The sequence below is a fragment of the Molossus molossus genome, unplaced genomic scaffold (assembly GCF_014108415.1).
Source record: "Molossus molossus isolate mMolMol1 unplaced genomic scaffold, mMolMol1.p scaffold_m16_p_12, whole genome shotgun sequence".
NCBI classification, from domain to species: domain Eukaryota; kingdom Metazoa; phylum Chordata; class Mammalia; order Chiroptera; family Molossidae; genus Molossus; species Molossus molossus.
In genome coordinates, this window is record NW_023425347.1 from 92,614,629 (window position 1) to 92,636,105 (window position 21,477).

General features: G+C 61.7%; 1 protein-coding gene across 2 annotated transcripts in view; it reads left to right on the forward strand.

The window, feature by feature from the left end:
* ALDH4A1 (aldehyde dehydrogenase 4 family member A1) overlaps positions 1-19,959 on the forward strand; it is a 29,875-nt gene extending 9,916 nt beyond the window's left edge. The window contains exons 4-15 of one of the 2 annotated variants that reach the window (XM_036255965.1): positions 2,843-2,890; positions 3,676-3,831; positions 5,320-5,469; positions 5,541-5,615; positions 6,802-6,989; positions 12,606-12,679; positions 13,479-13,675; positions 13,825-13,872; positions 14,745-14,897; positions 15,500-15,621; positions 16,363-16,481; positions 17,606-19,959. In XM_036255965.1, coding sequence (XP_036111858.1) covers positions 2,843-2,890; positions 3,676-3,831; positions 5,320-5,469; positions 5,541-5,615; positions 6,802-6,989; positions 12,606-12,679; positions 13,479-13,675; positions 13,825-13,872; positions 14,745-14,897; positions 15,500-15,621; positions 16,363-16,481; positions 17,606-17,718 — 1,443 coding nt within the window. In that variant the 3' untranslated portion in view covers positions 17,719-19,959. Of the gene's footprint in view, positions 1-2,842; positions 2,891-3,675; positions 3,832-5,319; positions 5,470-5,540; positions 5,616-6,801; positions 6,990-12,605; positions 12,680-13,478; positions 13,676-13,824; positions 13,873-14,744; positions 14,898-15,485; positions 15,622-16,362; positions 16,482-17,605 lie in introns of those variants that run through there. The other variant, XR_004958904.1, reaches the window with a different exon arrangement.
* The last annotated feature ends 1,518 nt before the right edge of the window (positions 19,960-21,477 follow it).

Below are 21,477 nucleotides of genomic sequence, written 5' to 3' on the forward strand. Positions count from 1 at the left end.
GCCCCTTCTGGGGTACACAGATATGGCACAGAGGTGATGGACCAGCTCTCCAGAACCGTATTCTGCTGATTTTGATTCACACCCTGACTCTTCATTAGCATTAATATCTGTTTTTTTAAAATAAATATGTTTGATTTAGAGAGAGAGGAAAGGAGAGAGAGAGAGAGAGAGAGAGAGAGAGAGAGAGAGAGACGTTGATGAGAGAGAAACATCAGTCAGCTGCCTCCCGCATGCCCCCTCCTGGGGATCGAGGCCACAACCCGAGCATGTGCCCTGACGGGAATTGAACTGGGACGTCCCAGTCCATGAGAGGACACTCAATCCACTGAGCCACACCGGCTGGGCTGTGTTTTAAACCACTGGAAGTTCTTCACTGTGATGTCAAGAGACTTTTCTAGTCCACCCTGGTTCTCACGGGGGTATAGTGTTTAGTGTAGGTTGTGTGATTTCAGCAACTAGCCCAACAGCCACACTGTACCCAGCCCACACGGAGCCCTGTCGCACCGTACCCGGCCCGTACGGATCCCTGTCGCACTGTACCCGGCCCGTACGGAGCCCTGTCGCACTATACCAGCCCATACGGAGCCCTGTCGCACTGTACCCGGCCCGCACGGAGCCCTGTCGCGCCGTACCCGGCCCGCACGGAGCCCTGTCGCGCCGTACCCGGCCCGCACGGAGCCCTGTCGCGCCGTACCCGGCCCGCACGGAGCCCTGTCGCGCCGTACCCGGCCCGCACGGAGCCCTGTCGCGCCGTGCCCGGCCCGCACGGAGCCCTGTGACGCCGTACCCGGCCCGTACGGAGCCCTGTCGCGCCGTACCCGCCCCGTACGGAGCCCTGTCGCGCCGTACCCGGCCCGTACGGAGCCCTGTCCACGGGCAGGAAAGATCCTGAGGCGTCCACACAGCATTTTCTGTTCTTTTTTTAGTCTTCCCCAAACATATTTTTCTATTTATCTTCAGATAGAGTGGGAGGGAGGGAGAGAGAGAAAGATCGATGGGAGAAGGACACATCGACTGGCTGCCTCCCGCATGGCACAGGGCCAGGGACAAACCGCAACCGAGGTACATGCCTTTGACCAGATTCGAACCCATGACTCTTTGGTGTGTGGGCTGATGCTCTAACTGCTGAGCCAAACCGACCAGGGCTGTTGTTCTTGATGAATTTCTCTGCAAGGAGGTTTGGGGGTAACAATGGGCCGGGGTGAGAAAGCTGGGCTCCACGCCCCGTGGTGACATTGGCCTAAGAAAGCCACCTGCTTGGAGTTTATGGACCAGGAACTGGCATGCACTTTGGATGGACCGGGAAGCTCACACGTCTGTAATTCGGAGGGTTAAAGGGCTCTTTGCAGCTGGGAAAGCACATTTGGCTCTGCCCAGGTGGGTCCCTGAGCAGGCCTGGGTGGGAATACAGGTGAGGACCCAGGGCCTCCAGTCTGCGGGTCCGAGGATGGCCTGGGGCAGGAGTCGCCCACAGAGGTGACCTGGAGCCCAACACCTGGAGCCTGGGATCTGCAGGCGCCTCAGGTCTGCACCAGGTGTGTGCCAGGCGCCCCCACAGCCTCACTCACTGGGTCCGTCTCTGTGTCTGCCTAGAGCTGCCGTGCCCGCTGCTCCCCGGGTCTCCATGGCCGCCGTGGCACCTGGGGATTTCCAGGGAGCTGGATTTTGATAACCCCTGGGTGGGCACTTCTGATGTTCACTTCCCACGCTGCCTCACTGACCTGGCCACTTTGCGGTGGAAATCACTGGAGCCCAGGCATTTGGGGCAGGAGCAACGTCACTGGGACACTGACTTGGGGTGTCCGAAGTCTGTTCAGACATGCTGGATTGAAGGGCCTGGGGCCTCGCTGCCTTCTCGGCGCCCCCAAGTGTCACAGGTAGTCTCAGCTAGGGACAGGATTCGGGTGATCGTGCCAGGGGTTAGATGAAGGGGAGGGGCATTTTCTGCTGGAACCTGGACCACGCGGCCCAGCGGAACTCAGACGATGATGGACACGTTCTGTATCTGTGCTGTCTGCTCTGGCCGCCACCGGCCGCTTGTGTTACTGACTGCGTGAGGCACGGCTCGGGCAGCCGAGCAACTGAGTGTACGTGTCACATGGCTGGTGGCCGCCATATTAGACAGGAAAGCCCCGAACAGGCCATCGGCATACTGACAGGTGGCAAAGTGTTGATAATTGTGGTGTGAAGTCTGTTCCCAGCCCGGCGTGGGAATGAAGTGACATTTCTCCCCATGTTATTGCTCATGCTGGCCCCCGCACTGCCGGGCCCTGGTTCCAGTGTTAGCACCGTCCCTTTGAGACGAGGGGATGTGGGTCCCCTGCAGGAGCCATGGGTCTGTCCCTGGGGGCTGGGCATGGCAGGAATCCTGAGCTCCCTGCCTCAGGCGTCATTTGGGGGCCCCCATGGTGGCAGTGCTCATCACAGCCTCAGCCTCACGCAGGCCTGGTCTGGAGAATCTCCACCTGTCGCCCCATTCGGTCCTCCTCTTCGTGTATGAGACGGGAAGTCCCCATCTCCAGGTGGGTGCACTTGGAGGGGGGATGTCAGTGTACTTGGGCCCCACAACTAGCAGGTGGCAGACGGAGAGTCGAACCCTGTCTGTCTGACCGTAAAGTCCCTGTTTTCCCTGGAAGATGGTGCAGTCTGTGCCTTCCGGAGCAGGAGCCATGTCTTCTTCGTGGGACAGCAGGCGGCCCATAACCTTCAGGGGCAGAGATCAGTGTGGGCGGGGCTGCTGGAGGCTTCATGGGTGGGAGGGAGGGAGCCAGCTCTGAGCCCGGCCCCCTCCCCCTGTCCTGGCACCTCCCTCCTGGGCAGTGACCTCTCTCTTGTCTTTCAGCCCTTCAACCATGGACACAAGGTGGCCAAGTTCTGCTATGCAGACAAGGTGAGTCCCTGGCGACTTTGGGTTGGAGTGCTGGCCTGCTTCGTCCTGCTGACGGGGAACATGGAGTGGCCGTCACACACTGCCTCCCTCTGGTCGCGGAGGTGGGGAGCAGTTAGGGCGCTGCAGTGAGGACCGAGGGAGTCCCTGGGCGGGTGTCTTGAACAGGGCCAGGCATGCAAGGGTTAACTCGAGCCAAGTGGGAGCTGCCTTGGTCAGGCTGGGACATCCCTGGACATGGGAGGAGGGTAGACTCTGGAAGTCTGAGTCAGGGAAATGGGAGACATCGTGGCTGGAAAACCAGACGGGGAATTGGTGTCGTGAGGGCCATCGAGAGAGGATGGGGTGACCTGTGGCAGGGGTCTAGGAGCTGGTGCCCTGTGGCAATGGGGGAAGTTGACATCTGGGATGCCAGCAGCAGGTGCATGGCCTGGCGAAACCAGATCAGGACCCTGACCTCGAGTGCCGGTGGCCCTGGATGGTGGGTTCAGGGCAGGCCCCAGGATTAAGGTGACACCCTTGGGAGAAAGGGGCAGGTTTAACAGCTGAAGGGCTCAGTGCCAAGTGCCTGGCATGCTGACCCAGCTGGCAGGTCAGACTTCTGCAGACAGGCGGCAGGACAGGTCCCAAGCCTGGGGCGGCCTCGCCAGCCGTGGGGAGGGGACTCGGGGCCACGGGAGCAGGGGTCTTCCTGGGTGGAGCGTGACCTCGGATCTCTCCTCCCTCGCACATCCCCCTGGGACCCTTCCTGCTATAGGAAGAAGCCCCACCCTTCTCCTCTCCGTTAGGCCCTGCTCAACAAAGCCATCGAGGCCGCCTTGGCCGCCAGGAAGGAGTGGGACCTGAAGCCTGTCGCAGACCGGGCCCAGATCTTCCTGCAGGCAGCGGACATGCTGAGCGGGCCGCGCAGGGCAGAGGTCCTCGCCAAGACCATGGTGGGGCAGGTGAGATGCCTGTGGGCGCAGCGGGTGGGGGACAGTTGTACCCCATCCAGTCCGGCAGACATCAGCGGAGCAGCTTCTGGTGCCAAGACCTGCTCTGCTGGCCGGAGACTCAGAGATTCTGGAGGGCGAGGCCTGGGAGAGGGGCCGGACATATGGAATGTTAGACAAGGTGGACTGTGGAAATGTCCTTTCCTCCTGTCCCCACCCTAGGCTGGGCATGTGTGGTGCTTTACCTGGTTTTCTGACACCTCCAGCCCGTTGCTCCAGGCTCACAGACCACCCAGCTCTCACCGAGAGCCACAGCCCAGATCCCGAGCCAGCCACGCAGGGCCCACAGTTCCCACCTCCGCCCAGCTCGCAGGCCGCTCTGCCCTGCCCCCAGGCCATCGCCTGTGATGATGCCAGTCTGGGTCTGCGACATTGCTGGGCACCACGAGCGTCCCACATCCCTACCTCCAAATGGTGCCCCCTGCCAGGAACGCTCACTCTCTTCTCTGCCCCATGAACCTTACCTGTCAAGGGCCAGCCCAGGTATCACCTTCTCTGTGAGGCTTCCAGAAACTTCTCTGTCCAAAAGAATCATTTCTGCCCCCATACCATGCTGTCCACTTGTCAGTTACAGCTCAGATCGCCTTGGGGTGTAATGACTTACTGTGTGTCTGTTCAGCCTTTACAAGCCTTTTGGGAACGGGAATCACACATTAATGTTCTCCATCTTTCTGGGCCATGCATCATGTCTCCCTGGAGTCGTAGGAGCTCCTGATAAACGTTTTTGAGTGAGTGTATTGGAGCCAGAGAGTGGCAGTGGCAGTCCAAAGTGCTGGGCAAGAAGCGGAGGCGAGAGAAAGGGTTAATTCACCATCCTCAGGAAGGAGTCTTAGGGGCTTCGGGTCAGCTCAGCCTTCGTTCTGCAGCGAGAGCTCCCCCTGCTGCACAGATGTGGTATGACAGCTTCACACCCTGCTGAGTGCGGATTTTCTCAGCAGCCCCTGGGGTGGGTGTCAGGCTCCAGGGTCCCAGGTGCGCCACACCTGGGCGGGAAGAGATACACACACTTCCAAGACCAGATTAAAGTGCCCCTTTATTTGACTGAAGACCTAGGAGGCTGTAGGAAGCACAGCGGCCGTACACAGCGGGGGGCAGTGCGCCTTAGCTTCCCTGGTTCTGCATCCTGAGCAGGACGAGCGGCTGCCAGCGACCCGTGTGCCGAGGTGGGTGCCCTGTCTGAGAAAGGCCTGCTTCTGCTCCTGCTTCCCAGAGCCCTTTCCCCACGGCTCACATTCACCCCCAGGAGAACAGACAGTCTAAGGAAAGGTTCAGTCACAGCCTCCTGGTTCTTGGCCCAACATGCTTCACGGGGCACCTGCTCACCCCAGGGCAGGAGCCGCCAGCACCCTGCTCATGGTGTCACTGTGGGCACGGGGTCCCATGCCAGGGCTAACGAGAGGCGCCTGCCACTGCTGACCCCCTGACCTCCCCGCCTCGCAGGGTAAGACAGTGATCCAAGCGGAGATCGATGCCGCAGCTGAACTGATCGACTTCTTCCGATTCAACGCCAAGTTTGCCGTGGAGCTGGAGGGGGAGCAGCCCATCAGCGTGCCGCCCAGCACCAACAGCGTGGTGTACCGGGGGCTCGAGGTACCCACACGTGCAGGGTGGGGCGGCTGCCGGGCGCCTGGGCTTGGCCTCACCACCTCCTCTGTCTCCAGGGCTTCGTGGCGGCCATCTCCCCCTTTAACTTCACTGCGATCGGCGGCAACCTGGCGGGGGCGCCGGCCTTGATGGTGAGATGTGGACACTGGGTAGAGATGGTGGGAGCTCAGCATCATTCCTGTCTCACAAAGAAGGCCACACTCGAGCCCCCGAGGTCTCACCCTGGTCGTGGGGAGAAGCACAGAGGTGGAGGCAGCGGGGGGCCCTGGAGGCTTTGGGGTCAGAGGCTGGTTTGGTCCCGGCTCTGTCCCGCTCTGGGTGACCCCAGCTGAGCCCACACTGCTCTGAGGCAGCGTCCTCCTCTGCAGAGAGGAAGTAAGGGGAAAGCCTGCAGTGCAGGGTCGTGAGGAGCAGGCGAGACCAGGGCTGGTCAGTGATGAGGACGGCTCACCTTAGGAGGCTTGCGGTGTGCCAGTGACATGTTTGTCGGGGTCGCATGGCTAGTAAATGATGGGGCAGCTGAGGAATCAGGCTTAGTTTTATTTTTGTTTAATCCTCACCTGAGAACATTTTTACATTTATCTTCAGGTAGAGCAGGAGAGAGGGAGGGAGAGGGAGAGAGAGAGAGAGAGAAACATCGATGTGAGAGAGACACATCGAGTGGCTGCCACCTACAGAACCCCAAACGGGGCCGGGGACAAACTGCAACCAGGTACGTGCCCTCAGCGGGAACTGAACTTGGGACTCTCCGGTCCACAGGCCAACGCTCTAACCGCTGAGCCAAACCGGCCAGGGCCCAGGCTTAGTGTTAAAGTCACTCCAGCTTCCAGTCAATGGGGCGGATGCCGAGGGCCTGGTGGCTCGAGGAGTCGCAGGAGGAGGGCCCCACACAGGGTGGGGGGTGATCTGGAGGACACCATGCACAGGGCTGTCCTCGTGCCTCTTCGCACAGACGCGCACCCAGGTGCCCACGTGCCCTCCCCAGGACACATGCAGAGAGCCCTGTGAGCACCCAGAAACTCAGAAACCCCGAGGGCAGAGCTGCCCAAGGGGTGCTGGCAGGACCAGTCTGTGCAGGCTCCTGGAGGAAGGGAGCCTTGGCCAGAGTGTGGGAGCAGCCAGGGCCAGCGTGGTCTTGTTGGCCTGGGCTGTTAGAGCTTAGTGCCCGACACCTGGAGGCCTTGGGTGGGGTGGGGGACATCCTGGCCTGCACGGGGGCCTGGTGGTTCCAGGTGAGGGGTGACCATGCTTCGGGTGGGGTGGAGTCAGGGCTGGCGGCCCCTGGCCTTCGGAGTCATCACTGTGCCTCCCGGGCAGGGCAATGTGGTTCTTTGGAAGCCCAGTGACACTGCCATGCTGGCCAGCTATGCCGTCTACCGCGTCCTCCGGGAGGCTGGCCTGCCCCCCAACATCATCCAGTTTGTGCCAGCGGATGGGCCCACGTTTGGGGACACGATTACCAGCTCGGAGCACCTGTGCGGCATCAACTTCACAGGCAGCGTGCCGTAAGTGCCGGGGCCGGGAGGGTGCAGTAGGGTGTTCACAGGCAGCGTGAGTCCCGGGGCCGGGAGGGTGCAGTAGGGTGTTCACAGGCAGCGTGAGTCCCGGGGCCGGGAGGGCGCAGTAGGGTGTTCACAGGCAACGTGAGTCCCGGGGCCGGGAGGGTGCAGTAGGGTGTTCACAGGCAGCGTGAGTCCCGGGGCCGGGAGGGCGCAGTAGGGTGTTCACAGGCAACGTGAGTCCCGGGGCCGGGAGGGTGCTGTGGGTGTTCACAGGCAGCGTAAGTCCCGGGGCCGGGAGGGTGCTGTGGGTGTTCACAGGCAGCGAGAGTCCCGGGGCCGGGAGGGTGCTGTGGGTGTCACAGGCAGCGTGAGGCCCGGGGCGGGAGGGCGCAGTAGGGTGTTCACAGGCAGCGTGAGTCCCGGGGCCGGGAGGGTGCTGTGGGTGTTCACAGGCAGCGTGAGTCCCGGGGCCGGGAGGGTGCTGTGGGTGTTCACAGGCAGCGTGAGTCCCGGGGCCGGGAGGGTGCAGTAGGGTGTTCACGGGCAGCGTGAGTCCCGGGGCCGGGAGGGTGCAGTAGGGTGTTCACGGGCAGCGTGAAGTCCCGGGGCCGGGAGGGTGCTGTGGGATGTTCGTAGGGTGTTCACGGGCAGCGTGAGTCCCGGGGCCGGGAGGGTGCAGTAGGGTGTTCACGGGCAGCGTGAGTCCCGGGGCCGGGAGGGTGCAGTAGGGTGTTCACGGGCAGCGTGAGTCCCGGGGCCGGGAGGGTGCAGTAGGGTGTTCACGGGCAGCGTGAGTCCCGGGCCGGGAGGGGCAGTAGGGTGTTCACGGGCAGCGTGAGTCCCGGGCCGGAGGGTGCAGTAGGGTGTTCACGGGCAGCGTGAGTCCCGGGGCCGGGAGGGTGCAGTAGGGTGTTCACGGGGCAGCGTGAGTCCCGGGGCCGGGAGGGTGCAGTAGGGTGTTCACGGGCAGCGTGAGTCCCGGGGCCGGGAGGGTGCAGTAGGGTGTTCACGGGCAGCGTGAGTCCCGGGGCCGGGAGGTGCAGTCGGGTGTTCACGGGCAGCGTGAGTCCCGGGGCCGGGAGGGTGCAGTAGGGTGTCACGGGCAGCGGTGAGTCCCGGGCCGGGAGGGTGCTGTGGGTGTTCAAGGGCAGCGTGAGTCCCGGGGCCGGGAGGGTGCAGTAGGGTGTTCACGGGCAGCGTGAGTCCCGGGGCGGGAGGGTGCAGTAGGGTGTTCACGGGCAGCGTGAGTCCCGGGGCCGGGAGGGTGCTGTGGGTGTTCACAGGCAGCGTGAGTCCCGGGGCCGGGAGGGTGCTGTGGGTGTTCACAGGCAGCGTTAGGTCGGACCGGGGGCCGGGGAGGGTGCTGTGGGTGTTCACAGGCAGCGTAAGTGTCGGGGCCGGGAGGGCGCAGTAGTGGTGTTCACAGGCAGCGTGAGTCCGTGAGTCCCGGGGACGGGAGGGTGCTGTGGGTGTTCAAGGGCAGCGTGAGTCACGGGGCGGGAGGGTGCTGTGGGTGTTCACGGGCAGCGTGAGTCCCGGGGCCGGGAGGGTGCTGTGGGTGTTCACAGGCAGCGTTGAGTCCCGGGGCCGGGAGGGTGCAGTAGGGTGTTCACAGCAGCGTGAGTCCCGGGGCCGGGAGGGTGCCAGTAGGGTGTTCACAGGCAGCGTGAGTCCCGGGGCCGGGGAGGGTGCTGTGGGTGTTCACAGGCAGCGTGAGTCCCGGGGCCGGGAGGGTGCAGTAGGGTGTTCACAGGCAGAGTGAGTCCCGGGGGCGGGGGGTTGCAGTAGGGTGTTCACAGGCAGCGTGAGTCCCGGGGCCGGGAGGGTGCTGGTGGTGTTCACAGGCAGCGTGAGTCCCGGGCCGGGAGGGTGCATGTAGGGTGTTCACAGGCAACGTGGTCCCGGGGCCGGGAGGGTGCAGTAGGGTGTTCACAGGCAGCGTGAGTCCCGGGGCAGGGAGGGTGCTTGGTGTTCACAGGCAGCGTGAGTCCCGGGGCCGGGAGGGTGCTGTGGGTGTTCACGGGCAGCGTGAGTCCCGGGGCCGGGAGGGTGCAGTAGGGTGTTCACAGGCAGCGTGAGTCCCGGGGCCGGGAGGGTGCTGTGGGTGTTCACAGGCAGCGTGAGTCCCGGGGCCGGGAGGGTGCTGTGGGTGTTCACAGGCAGCGTGAGTCCCGGGGCCGGGAGGGTGCAGTAGGGTGTTCACAGGCAGCGTGAGTCCCGAGGCCGGGAGGGTGCAGTAGGGTGTTCACGGGCAGCGTGAGTCCCGGGGCCGGGAGGGTGCAGTAGGGTGTTCACAGGCAGCGTGAGTCCCGGGGCCGGGAGGGTGCAGTAGGGTGTTCACAGGCAGCGTGAGTCCCGGGGCCGGGAGGGTGCTGTGGGTGTTCACAGGCAGCGTGAGTCCCGGGGCCGGGAGGGTGCTGTGGGTGTTCACAGGCAGCGTGAGTCCCGGGGCCGGGAGGGTGCAGTAGGGTGTTCACAGGCAGCGTGAGTCCCGGGGCCGGGAGGGTGCAGTAGGGTGTTCACAGGCAGCGTGAGTCCCGAGGCCGGGAGGGTGCAGTAGGGTGTTCACAGGCAGCGTGAGTCCCGGGGCCGGGAGGGTGCTGTGGGTGTTCACAGGCAGCGTGAGTCCCGGGGCCGGGAGGGTGCTGTGGGTGTTCACGGGCAGCGTGAGTCCCGGGGCCGGGAGGGTGCTGTGGGTGTTCACAGGCAGCGTGAGTCCCGGGGCCGGGAGGGTGCAGTAGGGTGTTCACAGGCAGCGTGAGTCCCGGGGCCGGGAGGGTGCAGTAGGGTGTTCACAGGCAGCGTGAGTCCCGGGGCCGGGAGGGTGCAGTAGGGTGTTCACAGGCAGCGTAAGTGCTGGGGCCGGGAGGGTGCAGTAGGGTGTTCACAGGCAGCGTGAGTCCCGGGGCCGGGAGGGTGCTGTGGGTGTTCACAGGCAGCGTAAGTGTCGGGGCCGGGAGGGCGCAGTAGGGTGTTCACAGGCAGCGTGAGTCCCGGGGCCGGGAGGGTGCTGTGGGTGTTCACAGGCAGCGTAAGTGTCGGGGCCGGGAGGGTGCTGTGGGTGTTCACAGGCAGAGTAAGTGCTGGGGCCGGGAGGGTGCTGTGGGTGTTCACAGGCAGCGTAAGTGTCGGGGCCGGGAGGGTGCTGTGGGTGTTCACAGGCAGCGTAAGTGCTGGGGCCGGGAGGGTGCTGTGGGTGTTCACAGGCAGCGTAAGTGTCGGGGCCGGGAGGGTGCTGTGGGTGTTCACAGGCAGCGTGAGTCCCGGGGCCGGGAGGGTGCAGTAGGGTGTTCACAGGCAGCGTGAGTCCCGGGGCCGGGAGGGTGCAGTAGGGTGTTCACAGGCAGCGTGAGTCCCGAGGCCGGGAGGGTGCAGTGGGTGTTCACAGGCAGCCGCCTTCCTACCACTGTGAGGAGCGGGGCCGTGAACCAAAGGTCTGGCCAAGCTCGGTCACTCGCTTGCTGTGTGGCTGTGGGAGAGCCTCTGCACCTCTCTGAGCCTCTGCCCCCTTACCTGCGTAATAGGACTGCCGGTCCCTGCCTTGCAGAGTAATCATGAGACTTGAACTAATCAACGAACAGGAAAGAGCTTTACAGGGTGGAAGCACCCACAGGTGTTGGCAGTACTGATTTTGATCTGGTCTCTGTCACTGGAAAGGGCACAAGGAAGCTTGGAATAAATAATTGCAGGAGGAGAGTCTGGAAGGCTTCTCGGAGGAGGTGCCATCTAAACTAAGGAGTTGACCAGGCAAAGGGCAGGAGGTTGGGGGAGAATGTTGTAGGAGAGCAAACAGTAGGTGCAGAGTATAAACGCAGAAGCTCTGTGCTCTTGGAGGTGGAGGTGGTCCCATGGGGCTGGGGTGTGGAATTGGGGTCTGGGGGTGAGGGTGGGAGCAGGACATGATTGGATCCTGACCACTCATTCATTCACGTTCAGCTGGTGTTCATCCCCCGTGCCTGCTGGGCTCCGCTCACCGTAACACTCAGCAGTGAACCCGGGGAGTGGACAAGGCCTCTCGGGATTTTAGTCCAGTGATGCTAAGGCCCTGTGAGCTTAAAAGGTGTCGGGACTTGATCCTGAAGATGATGGGAGTCAGCAGAGGTGTTACGCAGGGGGAGCGGCTTCATCGGGGTTCAAGCCGCGATTACAAACAGTAGCTCCTTGGTGGGACTTGGTGCGTGGCTCTGTTTCTGCGACTCCTGATAAAGATGAACTGACCTTGTACAACTTGGACAGTTTCAGGGGTACTCTGGTGCCATCCGGGCCCTCATGTCCACTTGGCACCGCTGGCTGGAGGCAGGTGGGTTCCCGCCGCCCCCAGCGCACAGGTGTTCACATCCCGGTGGCCTCACTCACTCCCTCCTCCCTGGTCCTGCACTGCAGCCGCCCCTGTCCCACAGGGAGGCTCTGGTGCTCGGCGCACAAGTCGCTAGTGGCCGGAGGCGGGGACCGTTAGGAGTCTGTCTGTAGGGCAGGGACGCCGGGGCCTGAAGGAGGTGGAGACAGTGGGAGTGGAGAACAGTGGGCTACTTCAAGTGAGAAAGCAGCAGGCAGACTCGATCCCCTGTCTGTGGGGTGGAGGGTCGTCCAGGCTCAGGGCAGGGGGCACTGTTCACAAGGTGGGCACCCAGAAGGCCCAGCAGCAGGCAGGTTAAGGCAAAGAGGAACCACATATTGGTCACTGAGTTCGGGGTGCCCACAGGCCCTCTGGGTGAAGATGTTGGGGTCAGCACTGGGGTCCTCCCAGGTGGCGCTGGGACACCTGCAGCGGCTTCTCTCTGCTGGTCTCCGGCTCCCCCACCCCTCTTCCCTCCGGGGTTTGCAGGGTGGCGACGGCAGCATTAGAATTGCTGAGGAGGGCCGTTTTCCAGAGGCCTGCTCTGCCAGCCGCAGGCCCCCGGGTCCCTGCCTATTAGCGGGCGGAGCAGGCCTGGCCCCCATTTGCCATGCTCTGATGAGCAGCGGCTGAAAGGTGGGGGAGCCATAAATTAGTATTAGCTACTGTGTCCCGGCTCCCTGGTGATTAGCATTTTTATTGTTTCGTGGTGCTGAGGTTGGTCACACTCGGAGCCCAGGGAGGAGGCGGGGGCCTGGGCTTCCTCTCCCAGGACCCTCCTCAGTTTGGTCTCTGGAGCCTGGGTGCTGGGCTAGGGCGCCCATCACAGACAGTGACAGCGTCTGTCCTGTTGGGCACCTGCAGTGGGCCCCGCACTGTCCTGAGCACTGGACTCTCATTAGAGTGAATCACTGATCAGCCCTGCCCAGTGGGATTGTTCCGAGTTCCCAGATGCGGTGCAGAATTTGAGGCTCAGAGAGGTGAAGTAATGAGCAAAAGATCGCCCGAGTCAGCTCAAACCCAGTGCCCCTCCGCCTTCTCTGTGCCATCTTACCACCAAGCCTCCCCTTGCTCCCTCCCCTGGGCCTGGGATGCTGCCCACTTCCAGCTGCCACCACCTCCTGGGTTCCCTACCCCTGCTGTGATCCCTGCTCACCTCCTGGGCTGCTGGCCCTGGCGTTCCTCACTTGGCTTTTCAGCCCCTTCCTGTGGGAGGGCCTGTGTCCCCCCCCTCAGGTACCCGAGTCCGGCTCCCTAATCCCCACCCTGTCCTCTGATTTCAGCACCTTCAAACACCTGTGGAAGCAGGTAGCCCAGAACCTGGATCGCTTTCGTACCTTCCCACGCCTGGCTGGAGGTAAGGGCCCTCCCCCTGCCCCGTCCTCTGTGCTCAGGGACCCCTCCCTCCCCTGGCCATCAGGAAAGAGGAGGGGACGCAGCCTCAGGAGCTGAGACCTGGGGGCCTGAGGCGCGGAGCCTCCGCTCTGGCAGGTCCTGAGTGGTGCAGAGCACCCGGCCTCAATGTGCATTTTAATTCATTTACTCATTCATTCGCTCGTCAGCCATCCAGCAAATTGAGCACTGTGGGTAAGGCGGAAGGAGCCCTGGCAGTTGACATGGGTGGACCCCCTCTCCTGTCACTGGGTCGGGGATCAGGGGAGAGCTTCAGGAAAGCTGTGCCCACCTCTGGGAGTGGAGTGGGAGCCTAGGATTCGGGTCCTCCTGCCATTGTGTTGGGTGGCACCCCTGGCCCTGACCTCAGTTTTCTCATCTATATAATGGGGGAGTTGGTCCTGATGACCCGCCACCCTTCACCCTGGGGTGTCACTGTGTTCATCTGTAAGTGGGCGCATAGGCCTGGCCCTCGGTTTCCGGGATGCTCTCCAGCTCTGACTCGGGGCCTCTCCGCACTCACCTGCCCAGTACGGGGGCTGACCACAGGGCCCCGTGGATAGGTGCAGGCAGTGCGGTGGGCCCCCGGGTGCTGGAGGAGCCCCTCCTTCATGCATCCCGCCCTGGCCCTGCAGAGTGTGGTGGGCTCCTGGGTGCTGGAGGAGCTGCTCCTTCATGCACCCCGCCCTGGCCCTGCAGAGTGCGGGGGGGCCCCCGGGTGCTGGAGGAGCTGCTCCTTCATGCACCCCGCCCTGGCCCTGCAGAGTGCGGTGGGAAGAACTTCCACTTTGTACACCGCTCAGCCGACGTGGGCAGCGTGGTGAGCGGGACCCTGCGCTCAGCCTTTGAGTACGGTGGCCAGAAGTGCTCAGCCTGCTCCCGCCTCTACGTGCCCCACTCGCTGTGGCCCCAGATCAAAAAGCAGCTGCTGGAGGAGCACAGCAGGATCAAAGTGGGCGACGTGAGTGGTGCCTTCATCCCTGCCGCAGCCGGCGAGGGGCTGAGGGGACTGGAGGGTCCTGTGCGGTGGGGCTGGGGTGTGCAGGAGGGGGTCCCTTTGTCTGGGGCCTGTGGCAACTTGGTCTCCTCTGGTGTCTCCCCTGCCTCCAGCCTGCAGAAGATTTTGGGACCTTCTTCTCTGCAGTGATTGATGCCAAGGTACGGGCTGGAATCCAGTTGTTCCTGGGGAGCTGAGCCCTGGACTGGGTGGAAGAGGGAGGAGGAGATACGGGGGGCCCTAAATGGGAGGCAACCCAGCCCCACTGCTTGTGGGAAGGCAGCCAGATTGCCACCCCGCCCCCAGCTTTGCAAAGGGTAGAATCATCCAACCAGAGAACTCACCTCCTGCACACCCTGCAGCCAAGCCCAGCGAGCCCCCTTTAAGTGCACATGTTCGTACGCAGACACAGACGGGCCATCACATCAGTGTGCATAAACCTAAACACATGTACACGTGTTCACATGCATAAACACCCGTGTGTATAGGCATGCACAGCGTTCTTGCCATGTAAATGCATAGAATCCATACACACACATCTCCATACATGAACTAATCCACCCACGTGTATGCATGCAAAGATATTCATGTACATGTTTGTGTGTAAAGAGGCACATGTGTAGGTCTACATGCATAAACACAGGCATGCACACAAGGTGAGCGAAAGGAGGTTTATAGTTGTAATACAATAGTTAGAATAAACTCTGTTTCACGTACTCACAACTATAAACCTTTTGCTCACTGTGTATCTATATGCTTAAAACAACATGGCCGTGTGTATGCCATGTATACATTTATGTCATGCGTTTTTGTTGTGTTTACATGTAGATATACCTATAGTTCTAACATACACAGGCATGTGTGTCTGCCCTCATCTCCGCCATGGCTCATCCAGACCCGCAGGGCCCTCCCATCCCCCCATTTCAGAATTCGGGTCCTTCGGACCAGGTGTTTTGGGGTGAGTGTATCGGAGGCGGCTGGGAGTGGCGTCCTCGCCGGCCTTGACGCCCGCCCCCCCCCCCCCCCCCCGCAGTCCTTCGGCCGCATCAAGAGGTGGCTGGAGCACGCCCGCTCCTCGCCCAGCCTCACCGTCCTGGCGGGGGGCAAGTGTGACGACTCTGTGGGTTACTTCGTGGAGCCCTGCATCATCGAGAGCAAGGACCCTCAGGAGCCCATCATGAAGGAGGTGACCGCAGGTGGCCAGGGCCCCGGGGGACAGCCTGTCATCAGCACAGCACAGGGCCCTTGCAGTGGCATTCCTCTCGGGGCGTCATCCCCTTTCACAGACGAGGAAGGGAGGCGCTAGGAATGAGCATCTGCTGACCCTGGCCGGGTCGTGCTTCCCCTGCCCACGGCCACCGCCGGTGCTGAGCTGACACTCAGACCCGACGGCGGGCCGCCACAGCTGGCGCTCGGTTGCGGTGGCAGAATCGTCGGTCCCATTTCAGAGATGAGAAACGGGCTCCGGGAGGTCAAGTCACCCGGGCAGTTCCGGGACCAGCTGTGGCCACAAGTCTCCCGTTCCCAAGGGCCTGTGCCCATGGCTCTGTGGGCGTGGGTCTGGATGGCAGGGGCCCAGAAAGATTCCTTGGATCTTTTGCCAGGTTGGGGTGGGAAGAGCAGGGCAAGAGCTGGCACCGTGCTGTCCCGGAGGGAATCCTGGCTCTTCCTGCAGGGGCTGAGGTGCGACTGGGGCCTGGTGACCGGGGACGGAGCATAGAGCCAGGGGCCAGAGTAGGCAGGGAGGCCTCAGGGCGCTGACCCACCGACCTAGGGCTTCTCCCCCAGGAGATCTTCGGGCCTGTGCTGACCGTGTATGTCTACCCAGACGACAAGTACAAGGAGACGCTGCGGCTGGTCGACAGCACTACCAGCTACGGCCTCACGGGGGCAGTGTTCGCCCAGGATAAGTGAGTGGCCCCAGCCCCTCTGCTCTAGGCCTGGGTGCTGCCTACACCCTGGACAGGACACCGCAACATGGGTTCCAGTAATAATGCCACCCTGCTTTCTGTCCACTCCTCTCCCCTCAGCCCGACTGGCAGGCAGGCCTCCCAGCACACACAGGGGCAGCCGCTCTTTGTGAAAGTGTAGATTCTGGGGCCCCCTATTGAATCTGGAGCTCTAGGGGTGGGCCTGGGAATGGGTGCTTCTGACCAGCTCCCCCAGTCTGATGGGGGCCCCACTGAGCGAGGTCATCGCCTCATGCTGCGTAGTGGGACACAGGCTCAGGGCCAGGGCACACTGCCCATCTCGCAGAGACAGGATTCAAACCCAAGACCATGATATTTCTCCCGAGGCTTTGCTTTTCGCTCCCCATGGTTCAGTTGCCTCCCCTTGTCTGCCACCACAGAAGGGGGAGGTGGGCATGGAACCTGAGGGGCTTGGGGGGGTCCCCAGCTCCCGAGGGACAGAAACACTGGACCAGGAGGGGCTGCTCCCTTGGGTGTGAGCTGCTTGGCCTGCACCCTCAGCCCTTGTGGGAGCCCTACGGGCAGGCATGCTAGCCCCCTTCCCCGAGGAGGAAGCAGGCTCCGGGCCCCTCAGTTACCTCCCAGGGCCCACAGCTGGTGGCCGGGCATAGTGCCCACCTGGTAGCCAGCCTGGGCTGGGTGGGCCTGGAGGGGTGGTGAGCTGACCACCCTGCCTCGTAGGGACGTTGTCCGGGAAGCCACCGCGGTGCTGAGGAACGCCGCTGGGAACTTCTACATCAACGACAAGTCCACCGGCTCAGTGGTGGGCCAGCAGCCCTTCGGGGGGGCCCGAGCCTCTGGTGAGTGTGCCCGTTTCTGGAGGGGAGCCAAGTTCCTGGCGGGAGACTCCAGATCCTTCATTTCAGGGGTGTTAAGAATAATAGGCCCGTGCCCTGGCCGGTTTGGCTCAGCGGTTGGAGTGTCGGCCTGCGGTACAGAGAGACCCGGGTTCGGTTCCCGCTAAGGGCATATACCTCGGTTGCAGTTTGTCCCCGGCCCTGGTTGGTCGTGCGGGTGGCAGCCACTCGATGTGTCCCTTCACATCGATGTTTCTCTCTCTCTCTCTCTTCCTCTCTCTCCCTCCCGCTGTGTCTGAACAAAAAATGGAAAAATGTCCTCGGGTGAGGATAAAAAAAAAAAAAAAAAAAGAATAATAGGCCCGGCCGGTGTGGCTCAGTGGTTGAGCGTCGACCCATGCACCAAGAGGTCGCCGGTTCGATTCCCGGTCAGGGCACATGCCCAGGTTGTGGGCCAGATCCCCAGTGGGGGGCGTGCAGGAGGCGGCCAGTCGATGTTCTCTCTCATCGATGTTTCTATCTCTCCCTTCCCATCTCTAAAATCAATAAAGAAAAAATACTTTAAAAAAAAGAGAATAGGAACAGTACCCCTCCCTGAGCTCTGTGGGAGGGCCATTGTGCTCACCCTGAGGCCTTTCCACAGCCCCGTGAGCCAAGGTGCTAAACTCTCTCCGTTTTACAGAGAAAACTGAGGCACAGGGTGGTGAAGTGACCGGCCCACGGGCACGTGATCGGAAGTGGTGGACTGGCTTTTGAGTCAGCACCACAGCTTGTACCACTGAGCTCCAGACACTTCCTTCCAGCTCCTATTTACAAATGGGAAACTGAGGCTCAAATTGGGGTCGTCACTTTCCAAGGTCCCAGCTGCCTCCACACTGCTCCCCTGCCTCCGAGACACCTCTGGCAGGTGGGGCGCACGGACCCCGGGAGTGGCATCCTGTCCACTCTCCGTTCCTGCCCCACCGACCCCCAGCTGAGGGTGCTCCTCACACGTGCTTAGGAAACTGGCCACTGTGAACACATCCCGTTTCAGTTTAATCGTCTGCTGCCCATGCTGGGGCCCCATTTACGCGTCAGCTCCTCCCCACCCCCTTGCCCCTCTGCCCAGAGCTGTGTCTTTCCCACAGGAACCAATGACAAGCCAGGGGGGCCCCACTATGTCCTGCGGTGGACGTCGCCCCAGGTCATCAAGGAGACACACAAGCCTCTGGGGGATTGGCGTTACTCATACATGCAATGAACCTGCTTGGCACCTCTGCTGCCCACCTGCCCGTCCGTCCAGGAGACTGACCTCAGTGCATTGGGACCACCACAGCCCCTCCACCCCGCTCTCGTGGGACCGGCCCCTGATCTAGAGCCAAGGGCTGGCTCCCTACCCCGCACTGGCCCATACCCTGGCCTGTCCCCCATCTCGGGGTCAGGTGCCCCAGCTCTGGTTTGGGATCACGCTGGGAAGGGACAGGCCTGCTGCCCCTCATCCCATCGCCGTCCTAGAACTGACATCTCGTAGGTGTGACCTTCGTGCCGGCTGGTGCTCTGTCCCTCCTTTTCTACTGTTTCTGCTACACTGTGGCCCAGTGATTTGGGGACTTGGGGAATGTTATGGGGACAGCTCCCAATCCCGTGGGGAAAAGGAGGCACCTCGGGCCTTGGGCAAACCTCATTCCCCACAGAGCTCCTGGCCTTGGCCCCGCTTCTCCAGGTCTGCGGGATTAGGTGTGACCAGGGCGGTCTGCAGGGCCGGTGAGTTGTGGCTGCAGGGTGCTGGGCACTAGCTGACCTCGCCCTCTTTGAGCTGCGCCACCTTTCACACCAGCTCTTTGCCCAGACCCACTGAGCCAGTGAGTACCTGTGCCTGACCGTGAGCCTTAGATGCCCATGTGCCTTTCTCCGGGTGCTCTATGCCCTCGTGATTCCTGGCCAGCTCCATGTGGGAGGCTGGGGGGCCGCTGGAGGCCACCTGCCGAGATGTGGGTTGTGCTGATCCTTCCTGTTGGGGCTGTGGTTTTGAGACTGTGGATGGACCTGCCCCCAGCACGGCCCCTCTCAGCCTGTGTTGGCCTGGGCTTGCCTGCAGGGGCTCAGTTCTCACTGCGTGGCGAACTGGCCCAGGTGGATGCTGCTCCCGCCATCTCCCAGCCCCCACGACCTACCCGTGGGTCCCCGTCCTGCCAGGGCCCAGGGTTGCCCGTGGTCTTCCATCCTTTGCATGCTAGTGGCCCTGTGTGTACTGGCCCTTGGGTGGCCTGTTCTTTGTTTGATGCACCCAGTCAGTGGGCTCTCACAAATAGGTTGGATTCTGGGGGGCCAGGGACCAGTAAGGGGTGACTTGGAGGGCAATTTTTAGGGAGCCCTAAAAGTGCTGGGCCCTCCTCAAGGACAGCTGTCAGGGGTCCCCACGGGGTTGGCGTGGCCATTCCCCAAGTGCCATGCTCTCCCACTGCGCGGGCGGGGTGAGTGCCGATGCTGCCCGGCAGGGCCTGAGTTCTGCTTCCGGGGTCTGCAGTGTTTCCACCGGGGCCCGCCAGGCAGCCACTGTGGGCAGGGTGGACGTGTCCTGGTTCTACTGGCATGCACTGTGAGGTGGCATGGGATTTGCCCGGATGTCACCAGTAAAATACCTGTTACTTAATCAAATTGGTGGTCTTCCTGGTGGGGGGTGAGGGGGTCAGCTTCTAAGGCTGATGGCATCGCCAGTGTGTCAGTGGGTGTCAGGAGCACAGCGCCCTCCGTGTGATAGAAGGAAGGGCGGGCACTGGTGTAGGGGAATCCCTGCTGTGGGTGGGGGAACTCTGCAGCCACATGGGCTAGGTTCAGATCGCAGCTCCAAAATGTTGTGTAACCTCTCTGACCTTCTGTCTCTTCATCTGTAAGGTGGGACTAGTAATACACACACACACAGAGGTTGTCATGAGAATTACATGAGTTAATCAATGTAAGTGTCAGAACAATGTCAGACAGAATTAATGACTCGATGATGTTGCCCATCTACCCATTGTTACAACAACCACTGTTATGTGCTAAGTTGACATGCCTGGATATTTTAGTTCAACATTATTCTAGATGTTTCCGTGAATGTGCTTTGAGATGAGGTTAACATTTAAATCAGTGGACTTCGAATAAAGCAGATTACTCTCCATAAGGTGGGTGGGCCTCATCTAATCAGTTGAAGGCCTTAACAGGACAAAGACTGACCTCCCCGAACAAGAAGGAATTCTGCCAGCAGACTGCCTTTGGACTCAAACCCAGCCCTTCGGGGGTCTCTAGCCTGCCAGCCTACTGGCAGAATTTGCATTTACCAACCCTACAATCTTGTGAGCCAATTCCTTACAATAAATCCTGTCTGTGTGTGTGCCTTCTTTTGGTGCAGTTTATCCGGAGAAACCTGAGAATACACGTGCCAAGCACTTGCGTGTTTTCTCACTCACGACAGCCTTGTGAAGTGCTGCCAGGCCCCCCTTGGCAGAGGAGGACAGTGCGGAAGGGTAAGGGGACTTGCCAGGAGTGTGGTATCACTGGAACAGCAGCACAGGTCTGATTCCGAACCCCCTCGTTCGCCACACAGATGTTCTCACACAGCCCTGACGCCTGCAGAGACCTGCGCGGCTGCCGCGTGACCTGAGGGCAGCGACTGGCCAGTTAGCTTGAGTGCAGGGTCTGGGTGCAAGCCCACCTGGCCCCCTGACTTGGCAGGGAACAGTGTCCTGACCTGTCCCCACCCACAGATGACGTACAGGGGCCGCAGCTGAGCCACGTCCACACCCCGTCCTGGGACCGTCTGTCTGGGCTGTTGGCGTGGAGAACCTCAGCCGTGGGACAGAGACGCGACCCTCGACAGCCGCCACCCTGCTCACTCGGGTCCCACTGACTTGTGCCAGAGGGAGCTCCACGCAGGGACCGAGGGCAGCACGCAGTGCCCAGGCTGGAGCTCCCGGAGGGGAAGGATGGCCACTGAATTTTGGAGTTGGGGAATATGTGGGTCCGGTTCGTGTTTTTGTAGGAGTGGAGTGACTTGCTCAAGGTCACACCGAGACAGTAGCAGTGTTGGCTGGTCACTGGCTAAGTGTTTTCACTACCTAGTCTCATAGCCTTGACATGGACCGTAGCAGGCGAGGCGCACCTAGGGGTACTAGTTCCTACAGCCCTCTGGGCCTCAGTCTCATCTGTAAAATGGGAGTGCTAGGGCTGCCGCGAGTATCTGAGGGGGTGTCTGCAGCCTTGAGCACAGTGCCTGGTCCGCAGCCTGCTGGTGGCCCGATTTACCACGCTGGCCTCCAGGCACCACACAGCCACCGTGAGGATGAACACGTGGTGGTGAATTCGTGAAAAGGACATTGAAGAAGGTGGGTCCACACCCCGATGCGTGCTTTGGACCCCCAGGAGCTCTGAGTCAGCATGTCGACCAGGAGCTGGCACAGGTGGCCCCTCATTTCCTTAGAGTACACGCCCGACTGGCAGCCCATGGGACTGGTGACAAGGACGTCCGGCCTCAGTCAAATGGTTCACGCTCCAAGCCCAGACCTGCAGCCGGGCCCCGGCCACAGACGGAAATGAAGAGACTCCTTGGGCCAGCACGGACACGGGGACTTAACTGTGGTGGCCATGCAAACAGGCCTTGGGCACCTGGACTCTCGGGAGCCACAGCCCCTGGTCTAGGGGATGAGGGGAGGCAGAGGAAAGAGTGAGCAATGGCTTTGAGCCGCCACCTGCCCTAGTTACATGGAGGCGAGAGTGGCAGGTGCGGGGGAGGGGGCAGGGTAAAGTGACTGCTCGAGGAGCTGGAAATCGGGGACCTGGTGGAGCAGGCTGCGAGGACCGTGAGCTATGCGGTTCTAGCTGGTTCCACCCCGGCCCTCCTCACCGGCTGGGTGGCCATGGGCCCGTCGTTCCGCCTCCGGCCTCCACTGGGCCTTCCATAGAAGACATCTAGGCCCCTGAGCCCTAGTCTCCTCATCCGTACAGTGGGGATGAGAATCCTTCCCACAACTCTGCTGAGCAG